This window comes from Paramacrobiotus metropolitanus, unplaced genomic scaffold (assembly GCF_019649055.1).
Source record: "Paramacrobiotus metropolitanus isolate TYO unplaced genomic scaffold, Prichtersi_v1.0 Parri_scaffold0000001, whole genome shotgun sequence".
Lineage (NCBI taxonomy): Eukaryota > Metazoa > Tardigrada > Eutardigrada > Parachela > Macrobiotidae > Paramacrobiotus > Paramacrobiotus metropolitanus.
The window spans coordinates 1,858,103-1,881,765 of NW_026570221.1; the positions used below are offsets into that span (position 1 = coordinate 1,858,103).

The following is a 23,663-nucleotide window of genomic DNA, read 5'->3' on the forward strand; positions in this document are numbered from 1 at the left end:
TTGTTGTGCGTCCAGTATTTGCTCGTAAGTTACCGCTCCGCTTTGTTGCAGAGTGATCACCATCTCCAACGTCTGTTGGTCGAGAAAGTGTCGCATTCCCGAGAACCAAGTTCGGTACCTTTGTTGTACCTTTTCTCGGTTCTGGGCATCCGCGTCGGCGGATGCCTCTGGTATCGGGATAGACTTTAGTATCCGCTTTGCCGGTCGTAATGTACCGTTGCGTATCTGTCCCTGATAGTGTTCTATAACGCTATGGAGTGCTAGTTCCTCCAGCAAAGTGCGGTTCGTATCCCGGCAATCGCGGCAGATGTTACGTGTGGAGCTCGCCGGGTGATCAAGCCGACTAATCCGAATCTCGTTTCCTACCGCGTCCGATGCCTCTGGTATCGGGATAGACTGCACTACCGTCATTCCTTCTGGTTGTTCCGGAGTAGGAATCGGCGTCAGAATGAAGGTGAACTTGGAATGCAGATAGTCGCATCCGACTAGCACAGGAACGTCCGCGTCGGTCGGCTGGACGTGGAAGGTGTGATGGCTTGTGAAGCCCTGCATTGTTACAGGTGCTGTACAGCAATGAGACACTACGAAGGCGACTTGTCCGCCCACACCAAGTATTTTGGTGTAGTGTCCGAGAGGTTGCATCGTCAAACCGTTCCTCTCGCAAAATCGTTGTTCGATGAGCGAAGTCTCCGCTCCGGTATCCAGCATCGCCAATGTGGACGTGGACCCGACTTGGATTTCGTGTGTCCAAGCTCGAACTGTCTTCGGTTTCTTATGAGTTCCCTTCTCAAAAGTTACTTCCCGTATTGTTGGTTTGATGGGAATTAACGACACCGGTCCCTTGTCGGCTGACTGTTGAGTTGAACCTTGTGTAGGCTCAACTCCGACTTCAACCACTTCTTGTACCTCAGGTCGGTTAGCTACTCCATCCTCCTGTATTTTGGCGGTTCCGAACCGTTGTGCCTGTTTACGTTTGCATTCTTCCACTTTGGCTGCCGTTGGCCTCAGTTTTGATCACATATAGTCGAGGTTGAGGAATGTTCGAGAGCCGGCGACTGTTCTTGTTGGCTGCTCGTGGCGTTGCTGGAAGAGATCCGTCTCTCCCGGCCGAGAGTAAACGGGTACCTGTGCTTCCGATGGGACTATCTCCCATTCTTCGAATCCTCCCGGTTCTTCGGTGAGGTCGATAGCTGCCATTGTTGCAGCGTATCTATCCGTTGTATGGGCGGATGATACATTGGGGAAGTTTCTGTTGCCCCGGTGCGTGAATCGGCGTCCCGGTCCTCCACGTCTTGGGCCCCGTCTGGGCTGCTCGGTTGAGTTTATCCTCACCGGCAATCCGGTCCAACTTATGTGGTCGGGCCGTGCTGCGTCACTTTGTGTGGCAGACGGCGCAGTCGCATTGTTTGCGCTGCGTGGGTCGGGCGGTTCAAATGTTCCGACCTCCGACGTTTCTACGCCAGGTTGAGGCGCCGGGTCGGCCGTTCCGGGCAATCCCTGCGTTCCGACCTCCGACGTTCCAACGCCAAGTTGATGCGCTGGGTCAGGTAGGTCGGGCATTTGTTGCGTTCCGGTCCGGAATTCGATTTTGCCGTTGTTGACAAAAATCCCGAGTCGTTCTGCCATTGTTTTGGCCATTGCAGCTTCTTCTGTTGAAGCCGACAATGCGTTTACAAAGTCTTCTTCCGTATTGGTGTGGTTCAGACCGAGTTGTCTGACCATTGCATCCCTCCGTTGGATGGCTTCCCCCTCTGTTGTGGGTTCAGGTGATTCTCTCCGGTTATAACGCGGTTGGTTAGTCGGGTTATCCTTGTCCGGGGTTTTGGTGGGATGTTGGAGGTCGAATGGGTCACCGGAACTCATGTTTTGGCCATTGCAGCTTCTTCTGTTGAAGCCGACAATGCGTTTACAAAGTCTTCTTCCGTACTGGTGTGGTTCAAACCGAGTTGTCTGACCATTGCATCCCTCCGTTGGATGGCTTCCCCCTCTGTTGTGGGTTCAGGTGATTCTCTCCGGTTATAATGCGGTTGGTTAGTCGGGTTATCCTTGTCCGGTGGTTTGGTGGGATGTTGGAGGTCGAATGGGTCACCGGAACTCATCGACCTTAGGCGTTTCTCGGGGAGTTGCCCCGGGCCGGCCCATTGTTGGGTGGCGTCGAGTTCAACGACTGGCGGGCGGCAACGGTTCTCTGTATGCCGGAGAACCTTGTTGACTCCCACCGCTATTCCTGCGGTTTCCGCCGTTTTTTTTAGCCGGGCGACCGGTTTCCGTTGCCGGAGCTCCCCGAGCCACCAACCTGTTGCTGGCGACGGCGTGGTGGTGGCACGATATCCCTCCAAAATGGATTGACCGAGCCAACCGGACCCTGCGTCGAATATCGGCGGTACCAATCGTCGTACCACCGAAGATTCGGGTTATCATGTGATCCGTATACGCAGCGTGACTCGTCATGGTTGTTGAACATGCAGTGTTTGCATGAGAAGGTCTTGTCCTTCGTCCACTGGAAGAACGACTGTTCCATTTTGTCGGCGTATGTTGTCGCCTGCCGAGCACCTTGTTGTGCTTGGGAAGGTCGGTTGCCTTGTGGGCTGCCGCCTCCGCCGCGGTTAGGGAAGTTACCACGGCCGCGATTCCCGAAGCCGCGTCCTCTTCCGCGTCCATAACCTCCGCCGCCGTATGCCTGTGTGGGAGCTTGGCCGTATGCGGAGTACCCCTGGTTAGAGTTCTGGTTATAACCGAAGCCTGTGTTGCTTTGGTTACCACCCGGGCTACAACCTGGGCCACCGTAGTTGTTAACGGGGGCACCAGTTCCAGGTGCCGGGGGGTTCAGGTTCATCGCTACCGTTCCGGCCCAGGTCGGTGGCTGGACAAGTGCCTGTTGCACCGGCGGCGTTACCATCGGACTCGGTTGTCCGTACTGTGCCGTCGGAGTCTGATATCCCGGCATCATATGCGGCTGATACGCGGTCTGTTGCGGTATCGCCGTAGGTGGAGTTGGAACAGGTGCAGGTGTTGCTTCGAACTCGAATATAGTCACTGTCACGTGACTTTTGCACCTCGTACATTTCTTTGCCGTTGACAAAGCTCCGTATGTAGTCACGGAACTCGACCGGTGTCGTCGGCATCCTGATTTCCAGGGCTGCTCGTAGTTGAGGCTCGTGGATGTTCTCCTTAAGGTGGTAAAGTACCATCTGGTCGGTTATCGTGCGGACCTGGGACGTGATGAACATCATGGCGTCGTAGTATTGTTCCGGAGTTTCTTCGCCGAAACGGAACATACGTTTGTTCATACTGGATATTGCGTTCACCTCCCTGTTTTTGTCCGCAAACCGTTCCTCGAACTTGGTCAGCCATAAGTTGACTGGCCATCCGCCGAGCGGTTCGTCGGCAGCTGTCTGAATATGCCTTTCTTCCGCTTGACCTTCAAGTTTGGCCATCAGGTCGATCATGAAAGTCTTGTCTGTTTCGTACCACTGTTGGGCTTGCTGGTGCAGGCTTCGAATCTGTTTGAGCCACCCGTGAAGTTTGGTGTGGTCACCATCGAACGGTGGCATAGGTTGCCTACGTCCGTGGGCCATTGCTCATAGCAGACGAACGTGCCTAGAGTCTTCTTCCGAAGTAATTGGCTGTGCCGCCGGTGCAGCTTGTTGTGCAGCCGGGGCGGGTGGCGGGTTCGCGTATGGCATCCGACCTTGTTGGTCTTCGTATGCCCCGGCTGATAAGCCGGTTCGTATTGGTCATCATATCCGTCCTGTTGCGGATGCGGTGCCTGAGCCTGGTGTGCATAACGAGGCTGTTCTGGCTGACCTCCATATTGGTTCTGTTGTGGAGGTGGCGCTCGATTTTGTCTCGGCGGCGGCGGATAGAATCCTCTCGGTTGTTCGTGGACTCTTCCATACAAATTGGGCTATGTTCCCTGGGCAGGCATCCGACCTTGTGTAGGTCGCTTTGGAGGCGTCCGACTTGTTGGTCGGAGTTGTCCTCCGGATACCGAGACGACTGTTCCTCGTTGTATCCTTCCAGCCGCTGGTCGGTCGTATTATACGACCGGGTCCGTGCTCGTTCAAAGTCAAACGGCGAGTTCTGGCGGAGTAAGTTCGGGTTGGAATTCGTCCTTGGTGGGCGAAATGCTTCTGTGCCAGGCCTCGGTGGTTGGGCTGGGAGACGTGAGGAATCTGTTATCCGGTCTCCTCTTACCGCATTGCTCGGGTTCAATGCGTCAGGTACCGGAGCGTACGTTGTTGTCCGCGTCGCGTACGAGGTGCTCGTATATGCACCGGCCGACGTTGTTGTCGCCACGTTCGACGTAGGCACATGTGGTGCCGCAGTCGACGTATTGTGTTCCGGTTCCGGAGCACTCGGTACTGGTTTCGGTTGAGGAGGCATTCCAGTGTTTGGGTCGGTTGTTACGACTCTGACAAAGTAGGAGGTGTTGTTCTCCTTCTTTGCCAGTTCCTGGGTCGGATTAATGCCCCACAGGATGTCGCTTAATGTTCGCGACAGATGTTCCTGTGCCATGGATGTTCTGTACGAAGGAGGTTCAGTCCGGCTTTGTTCCAGGTGCATTTTCTCTTCCCTCAGACACCGTGTTTCGGTATCCATTTCATCCATCTGCCGCATCATCTCTGTGATGTTGCGGGCAGCCTGTTCGGCGAAGTCGTAGAGTTCGACTTCGCGGGCCTCCAAATAAACGATGCGACTCTGTTGCGCCTCGTTCATTTTTTTAGCTTCGGCCAAGCTGTATTCCAGCTGAGTTCGGAGTTTCTGTTCCTCCTTAAGGATGTCGTTGAGTCCATGGACTTGGTCGGCCAGCTAAGCGTTCGCTTCGACCAGGTCGGCGTCGGCTGCCCCCGTGGTTGGGAGAGCTCGGCTGCCTACTGTGCTGGTCGATGAATCGTTGTCCGGTTCCAGCTAGGAGGAGTTCCATTTCCGAGTGCAGTTGGTCGTTTAGGTGCGTTAGCCGGTCGACCTCGTTGTCGGCCTGCTTAAGTGCGACTATGTATCGATCGACTTCGTTTCGATAGACGTCGGCCTCTTCGTTAGCCAGGTTCAGCTGCTGGTGGAAGGCTCCTGCTGCTGTTTCCGAGGCGACCAATGCTGTTTGTACATCGGCCAAGTCCTTCTGTGCCTCTTCGAGCGCTTTCTGCGACTCTTCAAGTTCTCGTTTGATTTCGAAGACGGCCGCTGTTGACCGCTCCAGTCTACCGTTAAGTATGGAGACTTGGTCAATGTCATATCGGCACGGTTGGTCGACTCGTTTGAGTATGGCTGATCTATAGTCGGTTGATCTCCCGTTGTTGGGTGGCGATGCCTTTGTTAGCATCCGCCATGTCTCGTTCCCATTTCCTCCGTTCGAGTTTATGGGTATCTGCCGAGTTCCGGAGTGTTCCTTCCACCGAGTTAACGATTTGGTCTGCCAGAACGATCTGTGTGATCAGTTTACGGCATCTCGCACGGAGTAGGTCGATGTCTTCGATCTTTTCGGGCGGTGTAGCCGCGATCCGCTTCTTGGCTGTATATTCGAGTGAACTGGCTTGGTACCCGTGGCCGTCCTTATGGGACTTCACCGGTGTTGTGAAGAATCCGTCCGCACTGTTAGGCCTTGGCGCATTTGTTGCGTCAAAGACTTAATCCGTTGGTGACGGAGTTTTCTCACTACCAAGTTCGCCAAATTCAAACATAAGTGGTGACGATCTTATCTTCAGGTCGACGGGTCGACTTAGTGTCGCCTTAGTCGACTTCACCGTTTGTTGAGCTTCTGTCGCTCGAGTCGGCTGGCTTCCAGTTGGCGAAAGTCGGCTCAACGGCGAAATTATCCTTTCGTTAGGTAAGGTCGGCGATCCAGTTGGATGAGGGCCGCTTCGTGGCGGTACCTCGGAATCTTCCGTCTCGGCCGTTGGTTTGGTCGGCTGGATGCCTGCCTCCGACTTGTTGTCGGTTGGTTGCTGTTCCAGGCTAGTCGGTTGCTTATTGCCGACTTCCTTTTGTGGAACCTCTGTGGTCGGCTTCTGTTGACCGACCTCCGTGGTCGGCGAAATCCTTCCGACCTGTGTGGTCGGTTGGGCTTGGCCGGCTTTTGTTGTCAGCTGTCCGGTCGAGGTCGGCTGTTGTTGTCCGACCTCCTTCATTAGGGGTAGGTCGACCTTCTGTTGGTCGACTTCCTTTACCGACGGTTGGTTGACCATTTGTTGGTCGATTTCCCTAGTCGATTGTTGTTCACCGACTTCCTTGGTCGGCGATGTTCGTCCAGGCTCGGTGGGCTTTGTAGCCGTTACCGAGTCTTGAGCTCTGTGTGAGGTCGATTCCTGGTCGGCTTGCGACAATGTGGTCTCAGCCTGCAGCTGTACCACATTCCCCCCGGCCGGGTAGGAAGGGGCTGCCGTGTCAGCTTGGGTGTCCAGGAATGTTTTATCCCTGGCGTCCTCGAAACTATCATCCGAGGTCGGATTCGAGTCAGCAAGGAGAATCCGTTTGTTGCGCCTTTCCCTTGCTTCAGCCGACTTAGTCGAGTCGGTTGAAGACGGCTGACTTCTTTCTTGACCGGCGTACTGGAGTGAGTACGTCCCAGTCGTATTCGCGCGCCGAGAGTAATCCTTGTTGTACTTCTTGGCGTATTCCTTCTCCCTGGGACATTGTGGTCGGACCAGGTCGGCTTTGATGGAGCCTTAAAGGTTTTATCAGTTAGAAAAAGAAAGTCGGACAATCTTCTGCGTGAAAATGTTCGATGAATTCAGGAACGTCTTTTGGTTCAGGAACCCCCGAGTGTCAGGATCTTCCGGTGAGATGTTGTTGTTATTGTTGATGTGTCTGTTGGTGACTCAGTACACAGGGTTAATATACAGTACTATGGTACAGTACAGTACGTAATACAAGCCCGGCTCGAAATTTTTAGACCGCTGTAAGCGCGACGCAGTAAATAGCGCACAGTAAGGCTAGATTTTATCTGCTCTTCACTGAATGCACTAGCGTAAAGCACCTTGTATGGCTCAAGCCCGCGTTTCTCAAATATCCCGCTTACAGCGGTCTAAAAATTTCGAGCCGGGCTTGTAGTAGTACGGCATGGTGCGTCCTATACTAGTGTGCTGACCAGTATGACGTCACACAGGGTAAGTGGTCTTGCGCTTTTGTGCCTACGTCACAGAATGCGAGCCGCGTGCAAAAGTTACCAAAAAACTATGAATCACGCCTATGTTAAGCTATGGGAACTTTTCCCTGCACGCTGATTGGCTGCCTTTAAAGTACTGAAAAGCGGTCGTTCTGACGTCACAAGGAAGTTCAAGAATTTTGGCGCTAATTTCCGCAAGAAAAACAAATTATTTTTAGTCGGCTAGAAAGTTTATCTAGTCGGATTCTTAATTTTCTATCCGTTAGAAACATGTTCTAAGATTTTTAGGATCTTTCTGGTGGTCGAAACACCGTTCGAAGTTAAAAAGAAGAAAATTTCCGACCTGTTGCCGGTTAGCTTTTGTCTAACTGCCCAGACAGGTTCGTTAACCTAGCAGGTCGGTTTCTCGGCCAAAAGCAAAATTCCGAGTTGGTTTCTCAGTCAGAAATTACTTTTTCACCGTTAGCAAGTAAAAATTTACGGACAGAATTAGTTTTCTACCGCTAGAAAATGAAAAGCCGACCTAGTTTCGGCTAAAATCGACCTACAACCGTGACTTTATCAGTTTCGGTGTCGGTGTCGGTTCTGCTCGATTTCCTCCGTCCGAGGTCGGAAATCCGTCGTTTCCGAGCTGAAATCCGCGGTTAAAGTTGCGGGTCGGTGTTCAAACCGATGGTCCCCGTATTATGGAGTTATCCTGTCGCGCTGCAGACTCTCGTTCGAGTCTGATCCGTCGGTTGGGAGAAAAAAAGTCCGTGCGTTTGGGATACGTGCTCTTCAATGTGGAAGAGACAAAGAACTAAGCTCACCAGCTCTGGAATCACTTCAGTGATTCTTGTTTTTCCGCAGCTGTAAGACGGCAAGATCGGTCTGATCAGAGTCAAAGCAGAGGCTGCTTCAGCAGTCTATCTGGCACTGACTAAAAGGTTTCTGACTGGTTCTCCGTGAATGAAGCATTCACCGTCCTCTCAAAGATTCTGTGGGATCGAAAAACCAGACGATCTGCTTACCATGTAACAGACTCTGGCGAGGAGATCACGAGTGTGCTTTATTGTACAAATAAAGGGGAACAATGCTGCGTAATAGCAGAAAGCAAGAACATAGCACGGATGGCTAAAGTAGCAAGTGGTTGCTAAAAGGGTTCTTGAGCGTCTAATGGCGTGAAAGGAATGCTGGCGGCAACCACGTGCGTGCTGCGGGCCAGTCGTATCAGCTCTGTGATGCGCAGACTGGACTCAATCTAACGCGAGCGTATGAACGCTGAGTGGTACTGCAAGAGAGGGACGAGAGAGCAAGTACAGCTCAGTGTGTGCGCTGCGTATATCCGCTTCAGCGGATGAGTCAGTGTAGCAGCAGCACATGTACGTACAGCGAGAGAGGCGATAACGGCATGCAATGGGTGCAAGTACGTCCTGTGTGGACCGTACGCACCAGGCGCAGCTGTACGCCTCTGACATTGCAGTTCAAAAAGAGAGCAACTAATAAAATTAATATACTATTGTGCATTATTATATTACTTGAGCGGGAATGCCAGGAAAGTTCACGATTACAGCACGACTGGAATCCCATTATCATGGTCTGAGTATAAGGGTCCGTATTCCTGTTCGAAATCACTAAAATCCCAGCGTGACTGGGTTGCTACGCGGTGTATTGGGACGATTACACAAGTGAATACACACTCTGCAATACGTAAACTCTACGCAACGTAGAGAGCACGCAAGTCTCCGTATCACGTAAGACATGTTTATTAGAAGTTTTTGCGCAAATTCGCATTGCACAGAGTCAGACTCAGAGATAACATCGATTATTCCCCAGCATGAATTTTTAGCTTACGTTTTTTAGACTCAGAACTTTTCGCCCATTGCTTACCAACCTTGTCGTTTAACAATTTTGCATAAAAGTGAATTCTTATTTGAAAGTAATAAGATGCACTTTTTCGAAAAACCTCAGCCCACGAGCACTCAGCAAGACAAGGCGAACGCATACTATTTTTCTTGGCAATAAAATCGGGCATCGCAAATTTTTCCGCGGTTTTCAGTAGGGACTGGCGAGGAGAAAGGTACAATACTTCCTCAATACGTTCACGGTCCACGATAATATAGCGTGGTTTGCCGTTAACCGTAACTGTGGGAGTGTCGTATTTATTCACATTAAATCCGAATTTCTTGACTGCCTGTATGTTGTTGGTTGTTGGTTCCCCGCTGTTGCCATCAGGAGTTGTGCCCTTGATAGGGAAAAAGACTGAGAAACTGGAGGTTATGTGCACACGACTACTCCTCATACTCAATCATCAGGCGTTATTCCTGCTCAAGAACTGTTTGGGCGTGCCAAAAGTCGTGCATATTCTGCGCACTTCACTTGCATGGATGTTCCCAGAAGAGCTGTACAGGTTGGACCAGCTGTTTCGCGACGCACTGGAACGCATCACCAATGTACAGATGGATTATTCGACGTGGCTTCAAGCATCCCTACCCGTCCGCCTAGGTGGTTTGGGTATCAGACGTACCGAAGAGCTAGCTTCCTCAGCCTACTTGGCTTCGGCTTCTTCGTTGCGCCCACTGATCTCGAAACTGTGCCCAGTGATAGCGGCTACGAATGTGACCTGCGATATTTACACCTGGAAACTGCAAACGGGGACGGATGAACTTCCGGCAGAAAGCCTTCGTCACGTGCAGAAAGCATGGGGTACGCCCGCAACACTCGCTGCCTACTCCGAATTAACCAAAATGCGTGGATCACAGGACCAGATCGCTCATCTCAAAGCTGTATCGGTACCTGAATCCGGTGTTTGGATTCACGCACTTCCCGCTGCCTGTCTCGGAAACCTACTGGACGACACGGCTTTCAGAATAAGTGTCGCTTTACGGTTAGGAGCGCCTATAGTAACTCCTCACGCCTGTGTTTGCGGCATGCAAGTCGATGAGTTGGGCGAGCATGGACTTCGCTGCAAGCGTTCAGCAGAAAGACTGCCGAGGCACGACGGTATTAGCGGTGAGATCGCCCGGGGCCTTAAGACAGCGGGCTTTCCAGCCAGAATGGAGCCCAAAGGCCTGTCGGTTAAAGATAACTAAAGGCCGGACGTCATCACTCTTGTACCTTGGGCACGAGGTAAACCACTGGCTGTAGATGTTACCCGCGTTGACACACTCGCGGCTTTTTACATTGATCGCACCTCCGTGAACGCTGGAGCGGCTGCGGAGGTAGCCGAAAGGGGAAAGTTATCGAAGCACAGCTGGCTGATGCCACGATACGATTTCGTTGCGGCGGCGTTCGAGATTCACGGACCGTGGAGCGGTGGCACTAAGAAACTTGTGGACAAGGTTGGAAGCTGCCTAATTTCTGCCACTGGCCAGAAACGCGCCAAAGAGTTTTTTCGGCAGCGCTTGTCTATATAGATACAGCGTGGGAATGCGATATGCGTAATGGGCACGATTCCTGAGCAAGACAGTATAGAAGAATTTTTCGTGTTGTGATTGGGGTGTATCTGTTGCGGATGATTATTTCATTGTTTTCATTGTTTGTCATGTACCTCGTATATTGAAATAGACTGAATATCTTTATGTTCTTGGTTTTACTGCTGCGCAAGTTACAGTGGTGAAGTAATCAGAGTAGCATGCCAGTTATTAAAGTGTTGGTTCTGGCTGAATACAGTACTCTTTACTATTATTACGTAATGTAATACTTCGTAGATACAGAGTACTGAATTAGATATAGGTGCATTGCAGCATTACAAAAGAGTCCGCAAAGTTCATGGCATGCCGTTCGCGCTGCGGTTCTGGTTTGTCCTGCGACTGTCTGTAGTCTGTACTACCCAGGCATGTACAGTGCACACCACATCGGCGTCCTGTGCCACTTCCCGTAGTTCGCAACTTCGCAGAGGATGCTTGCTTGGAAAATTTGCTTAAGATAATCCATTGTTTTCGAATTTTTTGAAACCATAATTCAAAATTAGATTGTTCATTGTAGTATTTTGCGATTGTATTATTTTGCGTGGAACGGCATCTGATCCGATAGTTACGTTATTTTCGGTGCGTTTAATTGCTACCTTGTGCAGGTTCGCCCTGTTTTGACTCCTACGATGGCTCCGAGAGCGCCTGGAATACCCCTTAATGCCATTTACGGAATTGTCACGGCGGCCCTTGGTGCTACTTTCTACCTGATGTGGCGCCAGGAGATGGGAACAGTTCAGAAGCATGTCGAGTGAGTTGTAATTGCGGAGATTAGGTCGAAGCGTATATTTTGTGCTGGAATGCTAATATTGCTTTGGTAAATGTGGTGCTTACATATACTTTCCTGTTATAAACCAGTTGTGTACTGTTATGTATTGAGGTCTGTGCCGTTTGCGCATAGTTTTCTTCGGAGACTCCTCTTGGTTTCGCCTTTCTTGATTTAATTTGATGGTATGCAAAGCTGTAAATAGTAGAATAAGGAAGATTCTTTTTTATTTAGTTTTATGAGGTCCAAAAATCAGCTTGGCGAGCAGGGCTTACTAACAACCGAGAATACCCACGTGGAGACCAGCAAAGACGGAAGACATATCGTGAAACCTGGCCGCGATGTGAATGCACTGTAATTCTGGGCTCCTCATGATTTTCGGAATGGAGACCATCAGCTGATAGGACTGCATGCAGTCCTGCAATTGGGTGTGTGTTACGTAAAAAAAGTTTCGCTATATTTCGGATACGTTCTATCCCGTGCTTTGCATTTTAGTTGACGACTGCTGTTAGTGTTGTTTTGAGTCGGGTTCGTGTATTTGCACGTTCAGTAAGTAATAAATTATCCAGAAATGCTCCTGGCTTCCCTGTTTTTGCAGTTTAATTTGACTTGTATACAGTCCGAAAATGGACCGTAGCGGTTCAGTGTCATTTTGACATTTAAAAAGGTTTTTCTTCACGATTTTTTCGTATCACAACAGAAAAAGAACTGAATATCAAAACTCCCATCACTATTCAAAATGGAGATGAACTTTTTACAAGTAAAAAATGATGACAGTGCATTCTATCCCAGCAGTTAATTTTATCTCTTTAACTTCTTGAACAGTACGTGTTGCTTGCCATCTCCTTTAGAAGCAGCAGCACGGCCTCGTCCCTTCATTTCTTTGTAGACCTGCAACAAAAAAGGTTTTTTTAATTTTGCAATCGTTGCACTTGCACGCACTATGCATTATTAATACAATTTAACAATAAACCCGGATAATCGTAAGATTATCTTATAAGGATTAGCACGATTTTACCAAAGCTGCATTTTCAGTCTCAGAAAAATTTCTATCTTCCTTTACATATTTGTAATAAGAACGGGCCATAAAAATACTGATACAAATAACATAAAGAAAACACCACTGTATATCGTACCGCATCATCCGCTCCGCTGAGCGATGCCATATTGCCGACTTTCCGCGACATCTGCACTTTGGCACCGTCTTTGGAATCTCCGGCGATGCGCTCCACATCGGCATCGGCGTCCGACGCCTGCATCACCGCCCGCAGCAGCTCCAGCTGGTCTTCTTTCGTACTCAGCTTCAGCGTTTCATCCTCCATCCCGGCGAGGCGCGTGATGACTTTGTAGGAATAGCCCTGATTTACGAGGAAACGCTGTCGTCGACGAGCGAAAAACATCTCGGTCGTATCTTGAGACACCAGCGAATAAAAGAACGCATTGTATTCCTCGGCAATCATTCCTGCAAAAATATTCACATTTCCCTTATATCCATATTTTCGTTAACAACATTCAGCAATTCCAACTGTTTTAATTAGCCGGAACCAAACAATCCATTCAGAGGGCGGTTTATTAAATTTAGGAGCGTTAGTGATTATTACCGAGTGTTAATTCTCTACCTAATTTTCAGTTCAACGGCTTTCAGTTGTTAACAGGTTTACGCGTTTTATGGAGCGTAAGTACCTTTTTTCGGTCGCAGAATTCGCCCCAGACGCTGGGCTTCCTGTCGGCGAGAGCCACCTTGAGATGAGATCTGGATGAGAACATTGGCTTCCGGCAAATCAAAGCTGGTATCCGCAACTTTGGACACGAAAATTGTGTTCAACCGAGGATTGTGTTGAAAGTTCTGTAGAATCTGTAAGCGTTCGTTTTGGGATGTCGGTCCAAAGATATACGGCTTGTTCATCTGCTTCGCGGTTTTGATCAAAGCAAATACATTGTCACAGAAGACAATAATCTGTAATTCACAACCAAAGGTTAAAACGAATCATGCAATGACATAAAATCTCATTACTGTGAGAATGTAAGTCGATTATACACAAATTCAAAGTCGTATAAAAATTGCTTAACACAAATACATCCATATACTGTATATACACTATACAGTATAATAATCTTAACAAAAGCAACTTACCAACTGCTTAAGCGATCAGATCAGGTATAGCTATTACCTTATCATTTCTCCGCTCGTGGAATTTGACCAAAAACTCCAGGGCTCGAATTTTATTGGGATTCATGACGTACAACAGCAACTGCTTGCGCGATTTGATTTCCAAATATTCCCGGTAGAATTCCGCACTCATGGGACACCAGACTTCCGCACACTGTACACGTGCCAGATAACCCTTATTCTGCAGTTCCATCCAGTTGGCCTCGTACAATTTCGGCCCAATGAGAAAATTCAAATCCTGAATCTTATCGTCCTCCCGTACTAATGTCGCCGTTAAACCCAGCTTGCAGTGAGCATTTACAATGGTCAAGACTTTTCGGAACATCTTGGCCGGGATCGTGTGCACCTCATCCAACACCATCAAGCCCCATTCTTGCCCTTTCAACCATTCCATAATGCGCTCCGCTTCCCAGGACCGCTTCTGGGTGTGTGCAATCATGTTATATCTAAAAAAACCAACGTGTTATGTAAAATGGCAAAATCAACGGTAAATGTAATTATACAAAAGTGCTATCGAGCAGTACCAACATAACTTAAAAAACTCATTCGGGCACGCATTCAGAACTGCGATATGCTTATACAGGAGCACATACGGTAGCGACAAAATATACTGTGATCAAATGCAGTATGTGACGCTAACATCGTTTGAGGAATATAGATATATTATATTTTGATACACCTCCAATTTCAATCATCAACAGGCAACAGCGAATATCTATACTATATAAATTCTACATGTACATGTAAAAATAGAAAGGTACACTATTTACGTAAATAAATAATTATCACAACAATCTGAACAAAACTGTAATAAAATCTAACTGAATAAAAAATCACCTGTCGATGAATTAAGTTTGCTTACGTTGTGATACACACTCCTGCATTAGCACCCGGCTTATCCTTGGAATCCGCAGTAAACCGACAAACCATCCCATCGTCCGCCGTGGACCACATCTTGAACTGGGAGCGCCACTGCTCCACGGATACACCGGAATTGCACAGCACAATGCAACGTTTCCGGACGGTACAGCATGCTGTCACACCCACCAGCGTTTTTCCCGCACCACACGGCAGCACAATGATACCAGAGCGAGCACGCCCGTTCCCGAACATCTTCCGGAGGCTCTTCTCCTGGTAGGGGCGGTGCGTTGTATTGGGTTTCAGATCTAGATTGATATCGGGATTGTGTTGATCATGCCGGAAGTCGTATTCGGCCAACAGCGGGAATTCCAGCTCGATACAGCGCTTCTGTAGGATTTCGATCATGTCTTGTTTGACTTCGAAAGTGACGGTCTGAAAATAAAAAATAAGTATTTAATAATTTCATACACATTTTTTAAGAAACTGAGCTCCTATGTTCGACAACTATGAAAAATAATTGGCTCGATAGCGCAAATTAAATTACAAGGTACTAACAACATGTACAGGTATCATTGTACCAATCTTTAAAAAATGATCCCATCACCGGCAATCGAAATATAACTGCGATCAACACTTTTAAAAGTAAAATGCATCGCTTCAGAATTTATCGCGGTGTTATTGTATGGTACAACATTTTTCCGCCTAAGAAATCAATAATAATTTAGTATAGAAGTATGCAAGATTCTAAAACCATAGCATTATCGTTCAGTACGAGTACAAATAAGCATAAAATTTTATTTAGTGTTCAAAGAGAGAGAGATTCACCATCACCAAATAATCCAACATCATTAGAGTAAAAGTCCAGTATCCACTGCACAGTGCACTTACTTGCTTCTGGTCAGGGTTATCTTCATCATCATCGCGATCAATTTTATCATAAAAATCAAAAATATCCTGCGGAATCCGCTGCTTATCCACCGCCGTTTCCCCATCCCCATCCGCTCCTTCCACAGCCGGCTTCTGTCCAGCAAACGTGGCTCCTTTCTCCCCAATGTCCGTCGTCGTCATGGGCGCCTGCTCCTCAAAGCGCAACCGGCACTGACTGACCACGTCATCCTTCAGCAGCGTCTGCATCACATCCGGATGCGTGGTCTCCACAAAATAACGATTCTGCTTCAGTACCAACTTCAACTTCCCGTAGCTGACGGTACATAACCGGATGAATTCCTCGATACCTCGGGGCAAATTGGTCTTGCTCAGGCGTTTCAGATATTCGATAATGTCCGCGGTCTGCAGGCCGACGGAAACAGCGGCGTACAGGGAATAGGCGGTCAGTTTGTATTCGTGGATGCGCTCCGGCCGACACACCGGTTCGGAGATGGCTACGAGGAAGTCCTGCGCGTGCTTGTACACGGGTGAGAAGGCTTCCAGGAAAATGTGGCCATCGGGAGCGACCCACAAGGGACGCGAGGCATGGTCGGGTTTTAGGGCCATTTGACTTCTGCAGAGCACCGTAATCATATTCGCACAAGTACCAAAATATCTCAATCGAAACAGTAAGTAAATCCACGTTGTTACAAGACTTATTACACTTCATGCCTTACTGCAGTAGTGCAATACTTACTGGAGAAAATTCGAGTGTACAACCGTATGTACATAAGTGGTACCAAACAGTAAAGTCAAAAACCTTATTTTAACTGTTCCACAAATAAAAAAAATTAAATTCCCAAAACAACAAAACTTTCCTATTTTACCAACTTGTTTTCATCCGTTTTTCACACGTTGTGCAAATAATAATCATAATAATATAGAAACAATTCTAAATTAAATAACTACTGGTACACTACGTAAATCTACTCCCTAGTTGTGTCTTCTGTGCACTCGCAAAAAATTTCAGGCGACGTTTGTTCACACTTTCCCAAAATTTTATTGCTTATTAATAGTTGCATTATTGCGGTTAGAATGATTTAATATTGCAGAACGATCAGTACTGTGCATACACATTCCCAGTTTTACCTGTAGTCCTTGGCCCCGAACTCATCATTGGGAACATCACGGACCGCCGCTTCTGCGTTAGCGCTGGCGATACTGAGAACACCATCGGTTTCCCCGTCTGTGGCTCGTCTGGCAGTTCCAGAATGCGACCCCGATGGAATCTCGTCATCGTCGATATAATCGTCATCGTCCGCTTCATCACTGGACACATCGTAGATGCGTCATGGACAGATCGCGCAGCTGGTAATCCGGGTCGTTATCCTCGTTCTTGCGCTTTCCATCGGGTTTAGTGTAGACGCGCGCACAGCACTGGATGAAGCCTCACCATTTCCAGCAGCCTTCTTGCTGGGTTTTGGCATCGTTTCGTTTGACAGATTCTGGTGAAGCCCTAAGGGATCAACGATGCACGGTTTCACCAAAGCGAGCTCAGTTCGTAAGTCCAGCCATAGGAGTCTTGGACTGATAAGATCAAAGAACCATGCTTGGCCGGATTGATTAGAGTTAAAAAAACACTGTAGTCTGTAGCTGACAATAAAATACAAACGAGACCAAGGAAAATGGTAAAAAGTGAACAAATGACGAAAATAAAAAGTGAGAAAATCCAAGTCGCACTGATTCCCACAGGTTTTGATTTGTGAATTTAAGCGATTTCAAGATTTTCAACCTGACTGGATGATGTCATTCGAGAACAATCTACAAGCTGTCGCCATAGGGTGGTTCAAATTGAGACAACGAAAGTAATACAGTACTTCCGGTCGATCGCAAAGTAGCGGTTTCAGATTTTTCATTTCTGTTCCGTGTTTCATTTATTTTGATTTGATGTTTGAAAGTTTTTAAAAGTGCATTCAGAAACAAGAAGTTTGTATTAGCGGTTTAATATTCCGGTGTTTTAGTACTCTAAAATTCTGCGTTGGTTAAATATTTGAGCTCTGAGATACAAGTATAGTAACATTTAAAGTGGAATCCATCTGAGTGGCAGCTTGCGTTGCTGCAGCTGGTTGTCTGTAAAAGCTAAACGTGAAAACTGAAAGGTTCGTCCTGTCGCTAAAATGCATGGCCGTTTGAAAATCCGTACTCCTGAAGAACAGCAAGAAGCCATCCGAAAAGAGAAGGAGAAGAAGTTGGCTGTTTTCAAAGCATCGTTCTCCAGCATTGTGACGAAGCGCGCAGAAGGTGATTCAACGATCGAAACCCTCCGCGACACGGAGATTCTTCTGACGCGCGTCCCAGATATCTATACCTTATGGAATTACCGCCGCGAAATCCTGCAGAAGCACTTTGAAAAAAGGCAAGTTTAACAGAAAAAGTGGAGCTATAAAAATTGAAAAAGAATGTTAAAGTAGTGAGCTCATACTATAACTAGTGACACTGATAATCACAGACTGATTCTGGCAAATGTTTTGACCAATGAGTCCTGGCGTTTACGGTTTATGTACTTATTTTATTTTGCAGTAATGAGTAATACTTTGATTTTTGTGGCCAAAATCAGTAAAAATAATTCGGTAAATTTTTTTTGTTTTTATCACATTTATGCTAGACAATTTTAAAGACAGGAATGGGAAGAGTTAAATTTTATTAATTTAAATGCGTATTTCAATTTGCAGTGAATCGGACGCGGAGATTGACGGCATCTGCGAGTACGATCTATCCTTCACGGAGAGCTGCCTGCGTCAGGATCCGAAGTCCTACAGCACCTGGCACCACCGCCGCTGGATCCTGCAGCACAAAAAGCACCCCCGCTGGCCCAGCGAACTGACCCTATGCAACCACGCCCTGCAGCTGGACGAGCGCAACTTCCACGTGTGGAACCATCGCCGCTTCGTCGTGCAGCACGGCAACATCCCGCTGGAGGAGGAGCTGGCTTATTCCACCGAGCTGATCAAGCGCAACTTCTCCAATTACTCCGCCTGGCACTACCGCACCGTCCTCCTCCCGCAGCTGCATCCCGAGCGCCTGGAAGCGCAATCCGCGAAGATTACAACTGGTGCGCAACGCTATCTTCACCGATCCCCAGGATCAGGCGGCGTGGTTTTACTGTGGATTTCTTCTGGAGGCCATGCGTCGCGGCGGGTACGAGGAGATGATTGAGAAACTGCTGGGGATTATGCGGGAGCTGCGGGAGGATGAGGATGAGCCGGATAGTGAGTGGGTGCTGCATGGCAGTGTGCGGCTGCTGCTGGATAGTGGCCGGGTGTTGAGCACGGAGGACCGGGAGTTTATTGGCACAGCGCTGGAGAAACTGGTCAGTTTGGATCCGTTGAGGAAGGGGTATTATGCGGCGCTGGAGGAGCGGCTGAAGTCAGCGTGAGCGTGCATTGGTGTTGATATTTTTCAAGGCTTTTTGTACGTAGTAATGACAAATGCTTAAAATTATTGCGGTTTTTTATGGATGATGAATGATATACGTAATTTATCCAGTCGCATTTCCTCGTTAATTGTTCACTTCAAGTTCACATGGTCATTCTTGTGCCCTTATTTAAACTGTTGATTGTTAAGATTTGGAATGTTGGTATTTTAATGAAACGTTATTCATACAAATTACTCTGAAAAGATCGTTTGTTTCTTTGACGCTGCTACTGCTGGAAAATTATCGAAAGCAGTCGTCGTAATTGCGCTTTACAGCGATATATTTCTTATTTGTAGACCTGTCGTAGTAGCACATACAGTCCTTGAAAATTATTCCGGTTCTGTATGGACGGTGAATATTACTGTAATCAACTGATCTATCCACTATCCAGTCCTGTTTTCTGTCTAAATGGTGTGCTACGAATAGTCACTATTGTATCCAACTGTTGTTTTTTGTAAGCAGTTGTTGAGATTTTGATTAAGTTCTAATGTTCTATGATTGTAATTTAGCACGAGATATGAAGATCGTTTCTGTTTTACTTTTGTTGCCAACTTGCCATTACATCAGCCATTAATTTTAAATTCAAAAAATGCGAATACATTAGCATAAGTGATAAGAGCAAGCAATAAAATATCGACTGCAAAAACCAAACTGAACTGGCAAAAAAACTAAACCGTAACGGCAAACGTGCAAGCATGAAAACAGAATAGATGTTAAACTCACAACCACAGAAAAACTCAAATCCATGAATGAAACAAAATAACGATGAACACGGCAGAACGTCGTAAACACACAAGACAAACGATGCACGCGAGTCGCGACTATCACCAGAATATCCCGTAGTGCGCCCCAGCACGGTGATCGCTGCTTAATCCTGGAAATCCGTTCACTCACCAGTCAGACACTGTCATCATGATACCTCCAGCGCGTATTCTTGGGATTAAGGCTGGCGGTGCGCACATAGAACTGATCATCCGGGGGACGCTTCTTCTCCTTACACGACGACAGCATACTGACAATGGACAGACACACTGACTGGATGGTCAGCGCGGGACTCCATTCGTCGCCCAGGATGGACAGACAGATGTGCCCATTACTGTACACATGCGGATGCAGGGGAATGTTGCTGCCTTGGAAGACGACTTCGGGCGATTCGAAGGGATAGCGTTCGTTGATGCGGAAACGCAGCTCGAATTCCTCCCCGTGGTAGATGGTGCCCTCGGCGCCCTTGATGCCCATGACGATCTCCACGCAGGAATGGTCTTTGGATTCCTCCGGACCGGATTTGACCGTCACCCCGTGGATGGGCTCCTGGCTGAGGGCGATCATCTCCTTCTGGATGCGCCGTGCACTGCTGATGGCCATGGGAGCACTCATCGTCACAGCTCGCTCAGATAGAGCCACGCAGATCCAGCCAAAAAATTATACACCAGGAATATCCGGGAAATGAGGATGTCTGGTCGAATGATCACGTTATGTTGGCCGCTGGAAGCTTCTCCACAATTCGACTCAGTGTGGTGATGTCGCATGTTCAGCCATGGATAGGGTAATTATTAAGTCCCAAGATCTCCAAGAAGAACGACAATGTTATGGGAAAACTTGGACTGATGCATTCAACAATAATGACAAATTAAGAGCGTGTGATTATGGTTGATTATGAATCATGGTTATCGTCAAAATGAAAACGCAAAAAGTCAAAACAGATGGGCTGAGAACTTTTGAAAATCGCATTCTGCGTCACTGGCTGATTACAGTGCAGACGTGTGGACTGTGAACTCGACGATGGAATGTGTGCTGTCGTACACCCAACTTCGCCCTAAGGGCGGTATCATGCAGAGTGCAGGTATCGTACAACCGGAAGTGTTTGTATTGTAATTAATGTGAGCCAGTTTATTATCAGTTTAATAACATTGTTTTAGTTTATAAAATTGTTGACTGTAACTTCGTTTTAAATTTTAGGATCTGGTGCTATGGATCTGGTTTTCGTTCACACGCATCAACATAAATTGATAATCATAATTCATAGGTGCCTCTTGCAGGCTACAAAGTTCCAAAAGGCGAAAGCAAAGTTCCAAAGGTGCTCGGTATTTATCGTTAAAATTTAGGATGGGTCGGTACTGCGTTTTACAAGGGAAGTCAGTCGTATTGTACACGCTACACAGTAAAATTAATGTACCAAAATACAATAGCTATTACGCCTTGATACAAGGTAACCGTCCAAAGTACCACGTTACACATCTGTTATTAGGGCATTTATATGTACCAACGTATATAGATATATTATAATAATAATTATTACAGTATCAGGCATGTCTTGTACCCGGTATCCGCTTCGAACGGGTACCGGGTAGTGGGTACAGGTATCACTGTCCAATACATGCATGATACATTTTTTTAAACTTCGTATTAGCTCTGGTAGGATGTAAAATGGCCTCGTATCCATATTATAAAATTATTTAAGAGTATAGTTTACTTGCAAAATTTAAAAAGCATCGATCCGTAAAACTTTACCATCATCAATCATCAGACTTCTGGTACATTGGCTTAACTGAGTTTAACGTTTTGGTTTATTTTCCCCTCAACCTCCAACCGAAAGGTTCGCGAACAATTGGTGTATACGCCAAAAGTCGCCAGTGTATATTTTAGTAGATCACATAATGTATATTTGCATTCAGGTTTAATAAACAACAAATAATAACAATAACAAAAGACCTATATTGACACCCCGTCTACTTTTATATAGATATTTATGATATACAGTACTGTATATCATAAATATCTATATTATATAAGATTAGATATCAAATTCATGCGTACTTACACTAGTGTAAGTACGCATGAATTTGAGTTGCATGTGCGGTAGCAGTGAGTTGTTTACGTATGCAAATATTGTTACTGAGCGGTAATACTCTGACGACATAAAAATAACTCATGCTATACAGCACAAAACGGTGGCAACCGTAAAGCGCTTGAATGAATTCAATTCCTGCTGCCACAATTATCATAAAAATTCAATATCATTTCACTCATTTCAAAATTATCCATATCTATGCGGAAGTTTATACCCAATTCTTAATTAAAGCTGCCGTTTCCAAGTTTCAAGGTCATCTTCAAAGGGGTTGGCTAGCTACTCTATGGTTTGTGGCAACTATCCTGAGTGGATGTATTCGAAAACAAAAATTATGTGACGCAGTAACTGAACCACGGTCGATTTAAGTGTGATATCAGTTTCTTTTGAAAATGTGCGTTGTGGTTAACCAATATGGTCTCAGAACTAAAACTCTACCGGTACCACTATATGTTCCAAATTTTTTTTCCCCGTATATGTTAGTATGATTTTATGTTTGTCGCATTGTGCATGCTTATCGGCTTATTGGTTAGTAAGAGATTACAAACAAGTAGAAGCAAAACTGCTCAATCTAAGAATCTGAAAGCCGGTTAATAAGACGGTGAACGTTTTATTTCCGGTGGCTTTTTTAACAGAAGATTAACTTTACGGAAAAGGAGCTGAATTTCATGTAGTTAACTTACATAGTTAAGTGTACTTATCTGCACCAGGCCCTACCTCGAAAAATTGCTAAAAAAGCTGCTCGTAGATCGGGTAACACTGAAATGAAAACTATCGGGTCAACAAGCGGCTGGAAAATGTAGAGAGTCTCCGTTATCTGGTAAACAAGAGCATTAGGAACGGTATCCATAAAAGCGGTCACAACATAGCACAAGTACACTGGGCACCAACAAATCATTAAACTAATCGTCAAGCCAGCCAGTACGGCAAACGCATGTTTATTTTCGTTTTTTCCAGATTTCGACCGTAAGCTTCTCTTATAGGTTCCCATGTTTGTTGACGCATCATTTGTGGTACTGGTCACCGTTGCAGTATGCACTGCAGAAGTGGGTGCTGCAACTGTAATGTCACCCTGCGCCGGCATGACACGTTCTGGCGGCTCCTGGTTTGTGTGGACCTTTAGAGTAACAACAGCTTGAACCCTTCGACGTTTCCACCTGGCATACCACAAATACGGACAAGAAAAGATTACCACGGCCATGGGTAGGAGGTTCACCAGAAACTGCATCATAATACTTAACTTTTTACGGCTGCCGTGTTGAGATCACAGCCGTTGGTCGCCAGTGGTAAACGATAAAACATGGCATCCAGTATTACAGCCGGCAAGCACAGACAGTGCACATACACCCACATACCCACGCACATGATCGCTGCGGTTTTCGTACTGTTGTGATGGCGATAAGAAAAGGGAAAGGTCACGGCCCATAAGCGGTTCAGGGTAATGAGGAGATGCGCATTAAGCAGGACCCCACAGAGGACGTACGCATTGTACAAATAGACAGTGCATGCAGTGTTGGTGAGCCACCACGCCGCAGAAACAAAATAAATGATTTCTAGGGGATTGTTGATGATGACGAGGCAGAGATCCGCTGACAGAAGACATCCAAGGTAAATATTAAATGGGCGATGAAGACGGTTATCGGTGATAAACAAGAACACGATGATGGCGTTTAGAGTGATAGCGCAGGGAAGAACTATCGTTTCCGCTATAGGAGGAAGTGACCACGTCTGTTGGTCAGCGGGAGCTGTGTCGTTTAATGACAAGTTAGAAGGCTGTGTGCTAATGCTGGCTAATACATTTGTGTTGAAACTGGTGGTACCGTTCATTTTGCCAGTTTAGTTAGCAAGTAAAACGTATAAGCAGTACTTTAGTGCAATGCCAGGATTACTTTAAGTACACTGTAGTGCACGTAGAAGTACAAATATCTATACTAATAGCAAAAATGTTGTGTGTGGCACAATTGATCATATACTGCTAAGTTTTTTGGAACACGGGAATTAACTTACTCATAACCATGCCGAAGGCCTGTCAAATCAAAGTTGAAGCAAGAACCTCTAGCTGACATTTATTACATATTTGTTGTTGACTGAAGATCACTCTTTGATGAACCGGTGATGCATT

At 46.8% G+C, this 23,663-nt stretch overlaps 3 protein-coding genes and 1 long non-coding RNA gene across 4 annotated transcripts; 2 read left to right on the top strand and 2 right to left on the bottom strand.

Annotated features, from left to right (window-relative positions):
• The first annotated feature begins 10,851 nt into the window (after window positions 1-10,851).
• On the top strand, window positions 10,852-11,901 carry LOC129583027 (uncharacterized). The gene is made up of 2 exons (XR_008689772.1): window positions 10,852-11,305; window positions 11,555-11,901. It is a non-coding gene; the product is annotated as an uncharacterized LOC129583027 (long non-coding RNA).
• A 7-nt stretch (window positions 11,902-11,908) lies between these two features.
• Window positions 11,909-16,993, bottom strand: LOC129580591 (general transcription and DNA repair factor IIH helicase subunit XPB-like). Its single transcript, XM_055471584.1, has 7 exons — window positions 16,368-16,993; window positions 15,240-15,852; window positions 14,353-14,783; window positions 13,492-13,936; window positions 13,004-13,277; window positions 12,457-12,782; window positions 11,909-12,211 (listed from the first exon to the last, which is right to left on the bottom strand). The coding sequence occupies exons 2-7, from the start codon at window positions 15,843-15,845 to the stop codon at window positions 12,122-12,124; spliced, it is 2,172 nt and encodes a 723-aa protein (XP_055327559.1). The 5' UTR covers window positions 15,846-15,852; window positions 16,368-16,993; the 3' UTR covers window positions 11,909-12,121.
• Window positions 16,994-17,139: 146 nt separating this feature from the next.
• On the top strand, window positions 17,140-19,297 carry LOC129581368 (geranylgeranyl transferase type-2 subunit alpha-like). The gene is given in 3 exon segments (XM_055472798.1): window positions 17,140-17,634; window positions 17,951-18,286; window positions 18,288-19,297. Coding segments are annotated over 3 exon segments (942 nt in total). The 5' UTR covers window positions 17,140-17,395; the 3' UTR covers window positions 18,655-19,297.
• On the bottom strand, window positions 19,216-20,445 carry LOC129582156 (ubiquitin-conjugating enzyme E2 W-like). Its single transcript, XM_055473966.1, has one exon. It carries the CDS (start codon window positions 20,068-20,070, stop codon window positions 19,591-19,593), a length of 480 nt encoding a protein of 159 aa, XP_055329941.1. The 5' UTR covers window positions 20,071-20,445; the 3' UTR covers window positions 19,216-19,590.
• Window positions 20,446-23,663: the final 3,218 nt, after the last annotated feature.

Bases quoted from the DNA above. Each gene is read 5' to 3' on its own strand.
- LOC129582156 (XM_055473966.1), bottom strand. From the start codon at position 20,070: ATGAGTGCTCCCATGGCCATCAGCAGTGCACGGCGCATCCAGAAGGAG.
- LOC129580591 (XM_055471584.1), bottom strand. From the start codon at position 15,845: ATGGCCCTAAAACCCGACCATGCCTCGCGTCCCTTGTGGGTCGCTCCC. The intron at 14,784-15,239 runs GTAAGTGCACTG...TTTTATTTTCAG, and splicing joins ATAACCCTGACCAGAAGCAA to ACCGTCACTTTCGAAGTCAA. The intron at 13,278-13,491 runs GTAATAGCTATA...TGTGAATTACAG, and splicing joins ACGAGCGGAGAAATGATAAG to ATTATTGTCTTCTGTGACAA.